The 17,635-nt window shown below is 44.5% G+C and overlaps 1 protein-coding gene across 2 annotated transcripts in view; it reads right to left on the minus strand.

Annotated features, from left to right (window-relative positions):
* Positions 1-765: 765 nt before the first annotated feature.
* Positions 766-17,635, minus strand: part of LOC124043818 (activin receptor type-1C-like) — a 34,211-nt gene continuing 17,341 nt past the window's right edge. For both annotated transcript variants that reach the window (XM_046362811.1, XM_046362812.1), the window contains 7 exons: positions 16,770-17,021; positions 16,083-16,313; positions 15,742-15,909; positions 14,867-15,023; positions 14,168-14,292; positions 7,133-7,263; positions 766-3,785 (listed from right to left, as the gene is read on the minus strand). In XM_046362811.1, the coding sequence (XP_046218767.1) occupies positions 3,660-3,785; positions 7,133-7,263; positions 14,168-14,292; positions 14,867-15,023; positions 15,742-15,909; positions 16,083-16,313; positions 16,770-17,021 (1,190 nt within the window). In that variant the 3' untranslated portion in view covers positions 766-3,659. The remainder of the gene's footprint in view (positions 3,786-7,132; positions 7,264-14,167; positions 14,293-14,866; positions 15,024-15,741; positions 15,910-16,082; positions 16,314-16,769; positions 17,022-17,635) is intronic.

The raw sequence follows: 17,635 nt of genomic DNA on the forward strand, positions 1-17,635 counted from the left end.
ATGGTTGTCACGTTTAACATATTGCAATATTTCATCAAGACAAAAACATTCCTCGCTAATGTTTCAAATGTTACATTGTGCTGTTCAGCTTTAAGTAGCTGGGATATTAATTGACCAATTGTGTGAATGTAGGATGTTTACAGTCAGTTGTTCAGATAGGCCTTGCCTAGTTGGAAATTCACTGAGGAAAGAGCAGGGGAGTTTGTAAAGTACGGGTACTGTAAGTGGTTTAATGACAGTTTTCCCTCAACTCTGCAGAACATAAACTAATTTGATTTGTACTGTCAGGCCTTGAATACTTCTACGTCACCATTGGGGGGGGGGGGCAAGCCTGGTTTCAGAAATGTATTCCACATCGCCACATCTGTGAAGTTATGATTGTCCATGTTCCCAGTCACAGTGCTGTAGAATTGAACAGAGAATATGGTTAAACCGAAGCACATTCGGGAGAGGCTGATTCATCTGAGTAGTGCTGCTAACAGCCAAGGTGACAAGGCTTACTTCCCCCATTTAAAACGGACAAATCTGCTGTAGTTGTCAAGTTAGCCGTCTTGCCTTCTGAACCACAGTACATTTATGAATCCTCGCAGAGGATAAACGGATGACATACATAAGAACTTGTCATTTCAGGTAAACGACCGAAAATGAGAGGGAAACGCTCTCATTCCGGAAGTTCAAATCATGCCCTGATTCTATCATAATCTGTAATGGGGAATTACATATGACAAGAAAATAATGTATTAAAAATATCAAAGAAAAATGTCATTTTAAATTAAATGTAGTTTATTGACTCACCGTTGTCACATATTTTTAATAAATAGTGTAAGACTGAAAGACATATTGACATAAGAGACCCATATCTGAATTCACAACACAAAATAGTTGCTCTTGTCAACAGAAAGAATTAAGCAAATTCATTGGAGGATGACATTTCTCAACGCAAAACCTTCTTTAGAAAACGAATACCACAGTCCCAGAGCAGGCAACACTTCCAAATTGTGTCATACACAACTTTCAACAGATATTTGACCAGAAATGACAGAATAAGTCTCCTTTCTTCAGAACGACAGATGGTCTGTAGAAGCAAAACAATCCCACACGTCCTCTTGAGCAGTCGTCAAACATTGATCAGACTGTTCAGTTCCTCAGGGAAACTGACTCGGCTGTAGGCCATGACAACAAAAGCACAGCTTCATTTCCAATTAGACAATTAACATTAGCTTGCTTGTCCACAGGATACAGGCAGAGCACTAAATACTGCAATGTCAATATATATTCTGTTGAAATGTTTGGGAAATAATTACACATATTAAAAGTGAAACGGTCATTGTTTTTATGTACAAAACATAATTGAAACATTGACTTAATGATACAGCTATATGGGCAGCAGAGCAGCAAGCCTGTCACTATGTACACCTATGAAGCAACTGCAGATGCTACATTGCCCATTATACATTGCCCATGCTACTGTACATTGACCCCCCAGACAGAGGCTAACTTGCATGAACTACAAAGATGTTAAACAGTTAAGGGCTCTATTCAATCTGTATCGCCAAAGCGTTCCAGGTTGTGAGATCAGAAGGTCATTTCCGATTGAGCCGACATATGCAGTGTTTACCGTGAATGCAGGCTTCGCTAACGCGGGAACATTGCCTTTAGATTTCAATCACGCTGTAACTCTGAACTTTAGCGATCCAAACTCAATAGAGACCTGATTTGCATAAGCAAACAATATTAAAGTAAACAAGAACAAATCTACATAAGTCATTAAAAGCCAAGTGTATTTTTCTAAACAGCACCCATCTTAAACCATCTCAAATCGCAGGCTTTGTTTAAGCAAAATGACACCACAGGCAATACATTTGCAAATTTCCAAAAATACGTTGGCAAAATGTCTGTGCGATATACACGTCGTATACCTCTGATTGAATTTGCTGCAGGCCTACACAAACAGAGCACCAGGCCTGCCACGTTGTGTACAGGAGACACCCACAGCAGATTTAGCTTATGTCCCCGTTCCTAAGCCTGTTATGGCAAGAGATTACAAGCCAAGTCTGACAATGGCATTAGTGTTCACATAAGCAGTCGGAACACGGCCACGGTTCAAACTCGGCTCACTGAAAAAATCCCTCTTTAGTAGACAAACAAAAATATTTGGTGAACAATTTGGTCATTTTTTTGTGTTTGCATATTATATTGGGTAAAGGGTGTACTGCTTTGTGTACATTATACCAACAATGTAGTACATTTTATACTGTATTTAAAAAAAAAATGTATGTATACGTTTTCACATTGGCATTTCATAGTGTCCCTACATATTGTAGCATTCAATTAAAGGCTTTGGATATAACAATATTTCTATGGAATAAAAGTATTTCCATAATTCTATCTATATATTAAATATATTTAAATGTTTTTTTCTAAAACTTCTCTCTTCTGTAATATAACAAAGGTTGTGCTTCACAGAGAAGATGTGATTGTTAGGCAAAATACATGTGAGTGTGGATGTGTTAAAAGGGGCAATCTGCAATAGCGACGTCCGTTTTTTCACTTTTATTACATTATTGATTCTTAAAGAATAGAACTTGTAAACGAGCTAAGTAAAACTGTCGTAGCACATCGAAAACCAAAATATAAACTTGTTTTACGCCATCGTTTGTAAACAGTGCCATTGTACACAAATACTGTATATCCTCAAAGCATGGTTAAAACCAGAGATCCTATTAAATCACTATACTTATTTAAACTATTAGTATTCTAGTTCCTAATTGTAGGGTTAATACTATAATGTTGATATCATGGATGGTCAGTCCTTGCATCTATAGCTTACATTTCTCCAGCCCCCATCCCTCAGCTGTTAACCAAAATAGCAGTGGGTGTCCACTTTGTCATTGTTGTTGTTAGAACTGCAGATTGCCCCTTTAACAATAATATATTGTGTTATACAACATCTTAGACTTTGTTTTTCTTAAATACGGAGTATAGTTGATATAGGCATTATTTTTCAAGTCATATACAACGATATATATGGATACGAAATAGAATAAGGCGGGGATGGGGTCAGCACCCGAAGTAGCAGTTATCTTTATGGATGTATACCTTGGGTGTCCTTTACTAATCAGGCATAGCAGTGAGTGCATTACTCAGTAACATTTACAATCATTTTTGCATGTTGCCTAGCACTACAGTACATACACTATTATATGGCATGAAGCATTCAATGTGCAACTTCAAGCTTTGGGCACTTAAAAACATCTGAGGTAGCAGAGACAAAATCTGTACATTATAAATCATCCATTGTCATCTAAAAAGGTCACAGTTTCATTTCCTGTTCTTTCTTGATTGGGTGATGCAGTTCCAGTCACACACTGCAGGGCAGGACAGGAGTGTTCCCTGCTGGGTAGCAGCAGTAGGCTCCTTTGGAATCACAAGCTGAGAATGCACACTGCTGAGTCGTATTCATTAGTGCGCAACATAGCAAAAATATATATATATAATATTTCAGTTTCTTATTTGACAAATTCAGGTAGAACCCTCCTCGCTCCGGTCTGTTTTATTCTGTTTGGTTTCTAATGAATAACACCCAGTTGAGTGTTTCAGTGTGGTCCAGAGGATGCATTGGACAGGGGGGGCAGCAGCCAGTGGGCTAGCTTACCAAGCTAATCTTTGATGTCCTTGAGTACAGTCACCTGAGAGACGGTCTTCTTGACCCTCAGTGCGGTGAGGCGAGCTGCAGCATTGGCGTACCAGCACTCGCGCATCAGCTTGCCTATCACCCGCAGTGCCTAACGAATCAAGAGGGATTTTTATCAATGAACAGGCCCAGATTGTACATGGTCTGACCAGACTTTTACGGTAATTTAACACAGGCTCTTATCCAGAGCGACTTACAGTAAGTGCATTCAACTAAGCTACAATGCCTTTTGAAAGTATTCATACCCATTGACTTATTCCACATTTTGTTGTGTTTCAGCCCGAATAAAAAAAAAATGAAATATTTTTTGTTCTCACCAATCTACACACAATACGCCCTAATGACAAAGTGAAAACGTGATTTTGGAACAATTTTGAAAATATATTGAAAATACAGAAATATCTCATTTACGTAAGGACTCACACCCCTGAGCCAATACTTTGTAGAAGCACCTTTGGCAGCGATTACAGCTATGAGTCTTTCTGGGTAAGTCTAAGAGTTTCCACACCTGGATTGTGCAACATTTGACCACTATTCTTTTCAAAATTATTCAAGCTCTGTCAAATTGGTTGTTGATCATTGCTAGACAACCAATTTCAGGTCTCGCCCATATATATTTTAAATAGATTTAAGTCAAAACTGTAACTCAGTCATTCAGTAACATTCACTGTCTTCTTGGTAAGCAACTCCAGTGTAGGTTTTCCCTTGTTGTTTAGGTTATTGTCCCGCTGAAAGGTAAATTCACCTCCCAATGTCTGGTGAAAAGCAGACTGAACCAGCTTTTCCTCTAGAATTTTGCCTGTGCTTAGATCCATTCTGTTTCGTTTTTATCCTGAAAAACTCCCAAGTCCTTAATGATAGAATTAGGGACCTTACTGATAATTTTATGTGTTGGGTGCAGAGATGAGGTAGTCATTCAAAAACCATGTTGAACACTTTATTGCACACAGAGTGAGTCCGTGCAACGTATTATGTGACTTGTTAAGCAAATGTTCTCTCCTGAACTTACTTAGGCTTGCCATTACAAAAGGGGTTGAATACTTTCCGAAGGCACTGTAGGTAACACAACCCCATATCACAGTCATCGCAAGTAAAAACCTTTTCACACACAGCAGCTCAATTTATAGGGCTCCGGGCAGCCGAGCGGAAATGGAGGAAAACTCGCCTCCCTGCGGACCTGGCATCCTTTCACTCCCTCCTCTCTACATTTTCCTCCTCTGTCTCTGCTGCTAAAGCCATTTTCTACCACTCTAAATTCCAAGCATCTGCCTCTAACCCTAGGAAGCTCTTTGCCACCTTCTCCTCCCTCCTGAATCCTCCTCCCCCCCCCCTCCTCCCTCTCTGCAGATGACTTCGTCAACCATTTTGAAAAGAAGGTCGACGACATCCGATCCTCGTTTGCTAAGTCAAACGGCACCGCTGGTTCTGCTCACACTGCCCTACCCTGTGCTCTGACCTCTTTCTCCCCTCTCTCTCCAGATGAAATCTCGCGTCTTGTGACGGCCGGTCACCCAACAACCTGCCCGCTTGACCCTATCCCCTCCTCTCTTCTCCAGACCATTTCCGGAGACCTTCTCCCTTACCTCACCTCGCTCATCAACTCATCCCTGACCGCTGGCTACGTCCCTTCCGTCTTCAAGAGAGCGAGAGTTGCACCCCTTCTGAAAAAACCTACACTCGATCCCTCCAATGTCAACAACTACAGACCAGTATCCCTTCTTTCTTTTCTCTCCAAAACTCTTGAACGTGCCGTCCTTGGCCAGCTCTCCCGCTATCTCTCTCTGAATGACCTTCTTGATCCAAATCAGTCAGGTTTCAAGACTAGTCATTCAACTGAGACTGCTCTTCTCTGTATCACGGAGGCGCTCCGCACTGCTAAAGCTAACTCTCTCTCCTCTGCTCTCATCCTTCTAGACCTATCGGCTGCCTTCGATACTGTGAACCATCAGATCCTCCTCTCCACCCTCTCCGAGTTGGGCATCTCCGGCGCGGCCCACGCTTGGATTACATCCTACCTGACAGGTCGCTCCTACCAGGTGGCGTGGCGAGAATCTGTCTCCTCACCACGCGCTCTCACCACTGGTGTCCCCCAGGGCTCTGTTCTAGGCCCTCTGCTATTCTCGCTATACACCAAGTCACTTGGCTCTGTCATAACCTCACATGGTCTCTCCTATCATTGCTATGCAGACGACACACAATTAATCTTCTCCTTTCCCCCTTCTGATGACCAGGTGGCGAATCGCATCTCTGCATGTCTGGCAGACATATCAGTGTGGATGACGGATCACCACCTCAAGCTGAACCTCGGCAAGACGGAGCTGCTCTTCCTCCCGGGGAAGGACTGCCCGTTCCATGATCTCGCCATCACGGTTGACAACTCCATTGTGTCCTCCTCCCAGAGCGCTAAGAACCTTGGCGTGATCCTGGACAACACCCTGTCGTTCTCAACTAACATCAAGGCGGTGGCCCATTCCTGTAGGTTCATGCTCTACAACATCCGCAGAGTACGACCCTGCCTCACACAGGAAGCGGCGCAGGTCCTAATCCAGGCACTTGTCATCTCCCGTCTGGATTACTGCAACTCGCTGTTGGCTGGGCTCCCTGCCTGTGCCATTAAACCCCTACAACTCATCCAGAATGCCGCAGCCCGTCTGGTGTTCAACCTTCCCAAGTTCTCTCACGTCACCCCGCTCCTCCGCTCTCTTCACTGGCTTCCAGTTGAAGCTCGCATCCGCTACAAGACCATGGTGCTTGCCTACGGAGCTGTGAGGGGAACGGCACCTCAGTACCTCCAGGCTCTGATCAGGCCCTACACCCAAACAAGGGCACTGCGTTCATCCACCTCTGGCCTGCTCGCCTCCCTACCACTGAGGAAGTACAGTTCCCGCTCAGCCCAGTCAAAACTGTTCGCTGCTCTGGCCCCCCAATGGTGGAACAAACTCCCTCACGACGCCAGGACAGCGGAGTCAATCACCACCTTCCGGAGACACCTGAAACCCCACCTCTTTAAGGAATACCTAGGATAGGATAAGTAATCCTTCTCACCCCCCCCCCTTTAAGATTTAGATGCACTATTGTAAAGTAACTGTTCTACTGGATGTCATAAGGTGAATGCACCAATTTGTAAGTCGCTCTGGATAAGAGCGTCTGCTAAATGACTTAAATGTAAATGTAAATGTTATAATTTAAAATGCTAGCCAAGTCAACATACAGTATTTACCTTATGGCACTGTAGTGGTAAAACACAAAAAAATAATAAAACATTCCAGTCTAGGGTTTTAAAATTCAGGTAGCTTCACCTAAATTCCCAGGCTTCCCGGTTGGATTATTCACAGATTTACTGCTGATTCCAGGAATCCTCCAACTAGAAAAACATGGACATTTTGGTGAACTTAACCGGAATTCAGCGACCCTATTACAGTCAGAATCGTATCTCACCTCGCAGCTCTGCCACTGGTTGGGAATGTTAGGTCTCAGTTTCTGGTCACAGACAATCTTTCTCATGTCCTCCACAGACGGATCTGAAGGCACCATATCATAGTAAGGCAACTGAAAATCTTCTTGAAGTCCTTTGGGAAAAAAGAAAAAAATTTTTTTTTTAAATCATCAGTTCCACGGCACAAATGTACCTCCATGAGTCCCCCCCCCTCTCATAAGTAAGCATTTCACGGTTAGTCAATCAAATGTGATTGGAACGTTGTCTGCATAAGGATCTGCAGTGTGTATAGTATTTGTAATTTACCCCTGAAAATCACATGTTGATACAAACTCACAGCATATCCCCCAAGGCAAAGAAGGGGGATATCCTGTGAAGCCTGTGAAGACAGACCAAAGTAGAGGGGGGGGGGATATCCTGTGAAGCCTGTGAAGACAGACCAAAGTAGATGGGGACAGACCAAAGTAGATATATGCTGTGAAGCATGTGAAGACAGACCAAAGTAGAGGGGGGATATGCTGTGAAGCCTGTGAAGACAGACCAAAGTAGAGAGGGGGGATATGCTGTGAAGCCTGTGAAGACAGACCAAAGTAGATGGGGAGGATATGCTGTGAAGCCTGTGAAGACAGACCAAAGTAGAGGGGGGGGATATGCTGTGAAGCCTGTGAAGACAGACCAAAGTAGAGGGGGGGATATGCTGTGAAGCCTGTGAAGACAGACCAAAGTAGTGAGGGGGGGGTATGCTGTGAAGCCTGTGAAGACAGACCAAAGTAGAGAGGGGGATATGCTGTGAAGCCTGTGAAGACAGACCAAAGTAGAGGGGGGGGATATGCTGTGAAGCCTGTGAAGACAGACCAAAGTAGAGGGGGGATATGCTGTGAAGCCTGTGAAGACAGACCAAAGTAGAAGGGGGGATATGCTGTGAAGCCTGTGAAGACAGACCAAAGTAGATATGCTGTGAAGCCTGTGAAGACAGACCAAAGTAGAGGGGGGATATGCTGTGAAGCCTGTGAAGACAGACCAAAGTAGAGGGGGGATATGCTGTGAAGCCTGTGAAGACAGACCAAAGTAGAGGGGGGATATGCTGTGAAGCCTGTGAAGACAGACCAAAGTAGAGGGGGGGGATATGCTGTGAAGCCTGTGAAGACAGACCAAAGTAGAGGGGGGATATGCTGTGAAGCCTGTGAAGACAGACCAAAGTAGAGGGGGGATATGCTGTGAAGCCTGTGAAGACAGACCAAAGTAGAGAGGGGGATATGCTGTGAAGCCTGTGAAGACAGACCAAAGTAGAGGGGGGGATATGCTGTGAAGCCTGTGAAGACAGACCAAAGTAGAGGGGGGATATGCTGTGAAGACCTGTAAGACAGACCAAAGTAGACAGACCAAAGGGGGGGGGGATATGCTGTGAAGCCTGTGAAGACAGACCAAAGTAGATGGGGGGATATGCTGTGAAGCCTGTGAAGACAGACCAAAGTAGAGGGGGGATATGCTGTGAAGCCTGTGAAGACAGACCAAAGTAGAGAGGGGGGATATGCTGTGAAGCCTGTGAAGACAGACCAAAGTAGAGAGGGGGGATATGCTGTGAAGCCTGTGAAGACAGACCAAAGTAGAGAGGGGGGGGATATGCTGTGAAGCCTGTGGAGACAGACCAAAGTAGAGGGGGGGGGGATATGCTGTGAAGCCTGTGAAGACAGACCAAAGTAGAGAGGGGGGATATGCTGTGAAGCCTGTGAAGACAGACCAAAGTAGAGGGGGGGGATATGCTGTGAAGCCTGTGAAGACAGACCAAAGTAGAGGGGGGATATGCTGTGAAGCCTGTGAAGACAGACCAAAGTAGAGGGGGGATATGCTGTGAAGCCTGTGAAGACAGACCAAAGTAGAGGGGGGATATGCTGTGAAGCCTGTGAAGACAGACCAAAGTAGAGGGGGGAATATGCTGTGAAGCTTGTGAAGACAGACCAAAGTAGAGGGGGGATATGCTGTGAAGCCTGTGAAGACAGACCAAAGTAGACAGACCAAAGGGGGGGGATATGCTGTGAAGCCTGTGAAGACAGACCAAAGTAGAGGGGGGGGATATGCTGTGAAGCCTGTGAAGACAGACCAAAGTAGAGGGGATATGCTGTGAAGCCTGTGAAGACAGACCAAAGTAGAGGGGGGGATATGCTGTGAAGCCTGTGAAGACAGACCAAAGTAGAGGGGGGATATGCTGTGAAGCCTGTGAAGACAGACCAAAGTAGAGGGGGGGGTGCTGTGAAGCCTGTGGAGACAGACCAAAGTAGAGAGGGGGAATATGCTGTGAAGCCTGTGAAGACAGACCAAAGTAGAGGGGGGGGAGATATATGCTGTGAAGCCTGTGGAGACAGATTAAAGTAGAGGGGGGGGATATGCTGTGAAGCCTGTGAAGACAGATCAAAGTAGAGGGGGGGGATATGCTGTGAAGCCTGTGAAGACAGACCAAAGTAGAGAGGGGGGATATATGCTGTGAAGCTTGTGAAGACAGATCAAAGTAGAGGGTGGGGGGATATGCTGTGAAGCCTGTGAAGACAGACCAAAGTAGAGGGGGGGATATATGCTGTGAAGCCTGTGAAGACAGACCAAAGTAGAGGGGGTGGGATACAAGCGTTTGCTACACCACAAGCTTTCGGGGCTACACTTTCGCTACACTCGCATTAACATCTGCTAACCATGTGTATGTGACAAATAAAAATTTGATTTGATATGCTGTGAAGCCTGTGAAGACAGACCAAAGTAGAAGGGGGGGATATGCTGTGAAGCCTGTGAAGACAGACCAAAGTAGAGGGGGGATATGCTGTGAAGCCTGTGAAGACAGACCAAAGTAGAGGGGGATATGCTGTGAAGCCTGTGAAGACAGACCAAAGTAGAGGGGGGATATGCTGTGAAGCCTGTGAAGATAGACCAAAGTAGAGGGGGGTGCTGTATGACTGTATATGCTGTGAAGCCTGTGAAGACCAAAGTAGAGGGGGGGTGTGAAAGACAGACCAACCCAACATACTATAAGTCATAGTTATTCATTTCAAATCAATTGAGAATTTCAGGCACACACATTCCAAAAACAAACATTGAAACGTTTCAGCAACAAGTGCATGACTAAATATTGCATATTTCAAACGGAGTACTTCAAAAATACCAGAATACACATTGTAGAATGAGTAGATCACTACATAAACGAATTGATAGCTTCATAACTCAGAACAGTAAATAAAAGGACATTAAATTCACTACCCATTTAACAAACATTTCCCTTTTCAAAAAAAAATAAAGTACAGGCTACGTAGACAGGATCCTGGATCTCCTCTTCAATGAGGTCAGCCTTGATCCAGTGCCGTATGTGAGGAAGCTGTGTGAGCTGTCCATCCCAGGACACCGGTCTGCCCAGTGTGAGAGGCCTGATAAGGAAGAGGCCATAGCTGGATTTGTGTCCCGCTTCAATCTTGGGAATGACTGAAGCCAAGTGGGTGACTGAAGCCCACTTGATCAAAGTGGGGCACATGGACCCCCCCCCCCCCTCCTCTGCATCAATCCCTGTTGTTAGTTGCATATCCTAAAGGCTTACTTTACTTTTTCAAGCATTCGGGACGGGAGATGAGTGTTACAAATTGTACAAGTCAATGGGGTACTGCACACTGTAGGGCGGCCGGGTGCCCACACAGTGCCTTGCAAAAGTATTCATCCCCCTTGCCGTTTCTGTTCTGTTACAACCTGTAATTTAAATGGATTTTTATTTGGATTTCATGTAATGGACAGACACAAAATAGTCCAAATTGGTGAAGTGAAATAAAAAAAATGACTTGTTTAAAAAAATGTAAAAGTGGTGCGGGCATATGTATTCACCCCCATTGCTATGAAGCCCCTAAAAAAGATCTGGTGCAACCAATTACCTTCAGAAGTCACATAATTAGTTAAGTGTGTGTAATCTAAGTGTCACATGATCTCAGTATAGAGTTGAAGTCAAAAGTTTACATACACTTAGGTTGAAGTCATTAATACTAGTTTTTCAACCTCTCCACAAATGTCTTCTTAACAAACTATAGTTTTGGCAAGTTAGTTAGATCTACTTTGTGCATGACAAGTATTTTTTCCAACAATTGTTTACAAATTATGTCACTTATAATTCACTGTATCACATTTCCAGTGGGTCAGAAGTTACATACACTAACTTGACTGTGCCTTTAAACAGCTTGGAAAATTCCAGAAAATTATGTCATGGCTTTAGAAGCTTCTGATAGGCTAATTGGCATCATTTGAGTCAATTGGAGGTGTACCTGTGGATGTATTTCAAGGCCTACCTTCAAACTCAGTGCTTCTTTGCTTGACATCATGGGAAAATCAAAAGAAATCAGCAAAGGCCTCAGGAAAAAAAAACTTGTAGGCTTCCACAAGTCTGGTTCATCCTTGGGAGCAATTTCTAAACACCTGAAGGTATCACGTTCATCTGTACAAACAATAGTATGCAAGTATAAACACCATGGGACCACGCAGCTGTCATACCGCTCAGGAAGGAGATGCGTTCTGTCTCCTAGAGATGAACGTACTTCGGTGTGAAAAGAGCAAACCAATACCAGAACAGCAGTAAAGGCCCCTTTGAAGATGCTGGAGGAAACAGGTACGAAAGTATCCATGTCCACAGTAAAACAACTCCTATATCGACATAACCTGAAAGGCCGCTCAGCAAAAAAGAAGCCACTGCTCCAAAACCGACATGAAAAAAAGCCAGACTACAGTTTGCAACTGCCTGCACATGGGGACAAAGATCGTACTTTTTGGACAAATGTCCTCTGGTCTGATGAAACAAAAATAGAACTGTTTGGCCATAATGACCATCGTTATGTTTGGAGGAAAAAGGGGGATGCTTGCAAGCCGAAGAACACCATCCCAACCGTGAAGCATGGGGGTGGCAACATTGTGTTGTGGGGGTGCTTTGCTGCAGGAGGGACTGGTGCACTTAACAAAATATATGGCACCATGAGGTGCCATCACCCCTGGTGAGACAAAACCGCAACTTGTCAGTGAAGAGCACTTTTTGCCAGTCCTGTCTGGTCCAGCGACAGTGGGTTTGTGCCCATAGGCGATGTTGTTGCCAGTGATGTCTGGTGAGGACCTGCCTTACAACAGGCAGTCCAGCCTTTCTCAGCCTATTGCGGACGGTCTGAGCACTGATGGATTGTGCGTTCCTGGTGTAACTCGGGCAGTTGTTGCCATCCTGTACCGGTCCTGCAGGTGTGATGTACCGATCCTGTGTAGATGTTGTTACACGTGATCTGACACTGAGGACAATCAGCTGTCCGTCCTGTCTCACAGTACGGACATTGCAATTTATTGCCCTGGCCACATCTGCAGTCCTCATGCCTCCTTGCAGCATGTTCACACAGATGAGCAGGGACCCTGGGCATCTTTCTTTTGGTGTTTTTCAGAGTCAGTAGAAAGGCCTTTTTAGTGTCCTAAGTTTTCATAACTGTGACCTTAATTGCCTACCGTCTGTCAGCTGTTAGTGTCTTAACAACCGTTCCACAGGTGCATGTTCATTAATTGTTCATGGTTCATTGAACCAGCATGGGAAACAGTGTTTAAACCCTTTACAATGAAGATCGGTGAAGTTAATTTGTAAAAATCCAACAATCTTTGAAAGACAGGGTCCTGAAAAAGGGACATTTCTTTTTTTGCTGAGTTTAGATGGCTAGACTATATTTGCTTTGCTTATATGGTGGTGAGGACAGTAGTCCTACTGACAACTTCAAGGATCAATTGATGTTTACAGATCATGAAAAGTATGCAGTTACATGCTGTATAACTCTGATGAGAGAGATAAATGTGGAATAATCCGAAATGTGAAGTTCTGACAATACTCTTCAAGAGGTGATGATTATAAAAACAAATAGTTCTAACATTTAACAATCCCTTGAAAATGGCACGTAGTTGTCATTGGTTTTAGTAGAGCTGGTGGTCTCCTTGCCCCCCGGCAGCCAAATCGAACACTCTGCACCATATCATGACGTGTTATTGATAACAACCCATGCCAGCAGCATACCACCCTGCATCCCACTGCTGGCTTGTTTCTGAAGCTAAGCAGGGTTGGTCCTGGTCAGCCCCTGGATGGGAGACCAGATGCTGCTGGAAGTCTTTCCTCTGGTCTAAAAGAAAATATCCCAATGCCCCAGGGTAGTGATTGGGGACACTGCCCTATGTAGGGTGCTGTCTTTTGGATGGGATGTTAAACGGGTGTCCTGACTCTGAGGTCATTAAAGATCCCATGACTCTTAATTGTAAGAATAGGGGTGTTAAACCTGGTGTCCTGGCTAAATTCCCAAACTGTCCCTTATATGGTCACCTAATCATCCCCAGCTTACAATTGGCTCTTTCTTCCCCCTCCTCTCCACTGTAACTATTCCTCAGGTTGTTGCTTGTAAATGATAATTTGTTCTCAGTCAACTTACCTGATAAAATAGGCTCAGAATGACCTTGTTACCTGGCAATGACCACAAGGGTATTTAAAAAAGCTGTCAGTCAAGGTGCTCTCATGAATATAAACTCACTGACACACTCTGCCTGTTCTTTCAGGCAATTCTGAACATTTTAATAGTGTAAAAATATTACGGGTGACGTTTTGGTCATTCAAAAAGGCATTTTTTACTTGTGCTGTACCTTTAATATTTATAAAAGTGACGAATCACTGAATAAAGTCATTCGAGTCATCTACCCAAATAAACCAATAACTGCATCAGTCACTGCTCCAGTGTAATTTATTCCAGTGCATTACCTGCACAGACTGGACACTTCCATTCCATTTGCTTACGGTTGTCTTTGTACCAACAGTTAAACGACTTGACCTGTGTCCCAAATGACACCCTATTCCCTACATAGAGGTTCCCTGGTCAAAAGTAGTGTACTATACAGGGAATAGAATATTAGCTTCAGCTTTAAATAGTGTCATTTCTAGGAGTGTATTCGTTGCACAGTCTGTGGATTTCCATTTTATTTGCTTCGGTTTGCTTCTTCTTTTTTTTAAAAATATAACTTACCCCTGACGGAACACCTCCGTGCCAGTTCCCAGAACACCAGGCCCAGGGAGTAGATATCGGCCCGCTTGAATGACTCAAAGCTGCTCATATTGATCGTGTCATCCAGCAGTTCTGGTGCCATGTACCTGCCGGGAGGGAGGATACACTTGTTAACTCCTAATTAACTGGGTTTTAGGGTGAGAGAGTCAACAATGACGCATATGTCCGTTCGAGTAAGAAGACTCAATGTCCTGGCAGAGATACGCAGACAGGCAGCAGGCACACAGACATACGCACGGCCAGTTTATTATTATAGATACAGGGCTCCATGTGAGCTGTGGTGCAATCATTCTGCTAACAGTTTACAGGCAAAGCATATGGTGACCCTAAAAATGAAATAAAAAGAGCTCTGAATGATGGAGAGAGCACGTGGAAGGCGATCGCTGTCAATTTCCTAAATGAAACGAGGGCGAGTGATGTGAGGTAAAGACTTGGCGTGTGTGCCAAATGGCATCCTATTCTCTAGTGCACTACTTTAGACCAGAGCTGTGGCATTTGGGACATACACAAAGCCAATGTGAGACCTTCCTGATCACCGGCCCAATATTTCTCCCTCCATCTCTCTAAAAAGGACATAAAGATAAAGTACTAATAATTGAATAAGTCGATTAAAGTGGCCAATAAACATGCCCTTCTCTCAGGTAAAAGCTGCCTCGTTACCTCTTTGTTCCTACTCTGTGATTCGACGGTATGTCGATGGTGTTGGTGCTGGAGTCGTGTTTCACAGCCAATCCCAGGTCTGCTATGACGGCTGTCCCATTCTTCTTCACCAGGATGTTCTTAGACTTGATGTCTCTGTGGGCAATGGCAGGTTTCCCTGTAAGACAGATGCCAAATCAGAGTTATGTTACATGTCATTTCAACTTGCTAACGTGACACATGGGGTTTGCTGTCCCCGTTGTATGGCCCGTGCAAAATAGATGTCCAGGGCGAGGAATAATAGATGAATAATAGATAATAACACATTACAATACAGTTATACTTCATGTCATTTCAATAACTTGCTAACAGAAGTCTGGTGCTCACAATAGATTAACAGCAGTACTGTGTGCACATCTGACACAAAGAAAACCCATTCAGAAGAAAATACCGTAGGTGTCATATTGTAACTATTGAAGTAGGGCTTTGGTTATGAATGTGACAAGGTCACCACAGCAAGTAACTAGCAACACCAAGAAGTGTGCTTGGGATAGTAGCGAAGAATAACAAGGTGCTCCACGAAAGATGATTTTCTGCTCTTCGTGCTCTGTACAGTAGGAGGCCCTCACCTAGTCACAGTGAGTAATCTTCTGACCTTTGGTAAATAAATACATGTGAATCCTGTGGGATGTTAAATAGATCATCTATAGCAGGAATGGCATCGTTGTAACACTAGACTGACAGATACACAGGTCTGCAATTGTTACTGAATTGGAGGCTACTATACTGCAAAAAAAGAGCTGAGGGCAAATATATATATCTGTGGAGCTGTGGCTAGGACCTGGGAGCTGTAGTGCCCGATCTAGGCAGAGAGTATTGCGGTGCCGGTTCCTCACCCTGTGTGCCAATGATCTCCATGTGGAGGTGTGCCAGACCGCTGGTGATGGACAAGGCCAGGACGATCATGCCGTCCACAGACACTGTGTACCTGTTCAGGTAGTCGAACAGAGAGCCGTGCTCGTGGTACTCTGACACCAGCCACAGCTGGGTCCAAGAGCCGTTATCTGCAATGCAAAAACAGCAAAGGGCATGGTCATACACCTGAAGTTAGTGTATGCGTACAGTCCTATTGAGAACGTTGGTCTCACATGGTCAAAACAATAGAGATGACCCTGGTCAAAAGTAGTGCACTTAATGAGGACCAGGGTGCCATTTGCCCAAATGTGTCAATAAGTACCTTTGTTATCGGCTGCGATGAATCCCAGGATGCTCTCGTGTCGGAGCATGATGGTCTGGTAGATCTCTGCCTCTCTGAACCAGGACCTCTCGTCTCGGGATGAGAAGATCTTCACCGCCACATCCTCCCCTCGCCACCTCCCTCGCCACACCTCCCCGAAGCGGCCCTTCCCAATGGTCTCCTGCAGCACGATGGTCCGAGCTATTGTCCGCTGTACCAGCAGCGGCAGCCCTGTGAAACAGAAACTAAATCACTTTAATCAGGGTTTCATGTTTTATTTTTTTTTAACCTTTATTTAACTAGGCAAGTCAGTTAAGAACAAATTGTTATTTACAATGACGGCCTACCCCGGATGGCATTGGGCCAATTGTGCGCCGCCCTATGGGACTCCCAATCACGTCCGGCTGTGATACAGCCTGGAATTGAACCAGGGTCTGTAGTGACGCCTCTAGCCCTGAGATGCAGTGCCTTAAAACGCTGTGCCACTCGGGAGCCGTCAGGAGTAAAACATCAGATTGATTCGCTACACTAACCATGAGGTCTATCTATCAGAGTGCCATTAGCCTGCGCTCCTCTGGTGTGCACCTAAATGGAATCCCCATTACAGACCCATTGACTTGAACAGGGATGTCCATTCCTGTGATTCTATTTCTCTGACTGTAAATGCATTTGTAGACTCCCTCTTACCGGAGCCTGAGCCGGACGTGCTCATGTCATAGATGAGATCTTTAATACACTTGTCGGGGGGCATGAGACTCTGGTCGTCCAGGGGCTCCTCCACGTCATTCTTGTGGGCCCTGTTGTTGGCACAGCGCTGGCCCTGCACCACACACACCCCCAGCAGGATGCTCACACACAGCAGGGCAGAGGGAACCAGGATGACCGCTGCCAGCTCCAGCCTGCCCCAGCCGGGCTCCTCCGAAGGCCTCTCAACATAGCCTACACAGCACACAGAAGCATATACACCATACTATGTATTCAAAAACATAGGGCCTAATTCAGTAACAAGAAGGTCAGTAGATTAAAATGTGCAATGGCCCACACATTTGTGATATAAGATTTATTTTAAAACGTGGATGGAGAATGTTTAGGGATTTTTTTAAAAATATATATACTTCCTGAACTCAAATAATACATAGGCTAATACTTCTCATGATCTCTATGCCCTCTAGTGGTCATTTTCAACTTTATTCATTAACCCATTACTTCCAACAATGTACAGTATCATGTAGTAACATACTGTACCAGCTTGTGGTCAAAATATGAAGCTGAAGAAATCTCACCAAAAATAAAGGCCCCTTTGACCAGATCCCAATGGGGTTACCAGTATCATTTACTCCATGATCATTTAGTCAGACCGAACCTGGCCTGGGTGCTATTCTGCTTAAAAACAACTTTGACTTGCGAAACGATGTTGCGAGTTAGTATGGACACAGAAAGGCACAGTAACCCAGGCTCGACAGAAAACCATCAATCCAGAAAATCAATACAGCCCTTCAGCGAATCTAAATCCTCTCAGGATTTGCAGATGCAAAGTTAGGTTTGCAATTAAA

The sequence above is a fragment of the Oncorhynchus gorbuscha genome, linkage group LG09 (assembly GCF_021184085.1).
Source record: "Oncorhynchus gorbuscha isolate QuinsamMale2020 ecotype Even-year linkage group LG09, OgorEven_v1.0, whole genome shotgun sequence".
Lineage (NCBI taxonomy): Eukaryota > Metazoa > Chordata > Actinopteri > Salmoniformes > Salmonidae > Oncorhynchus > Oncorhynchus gorbuscha.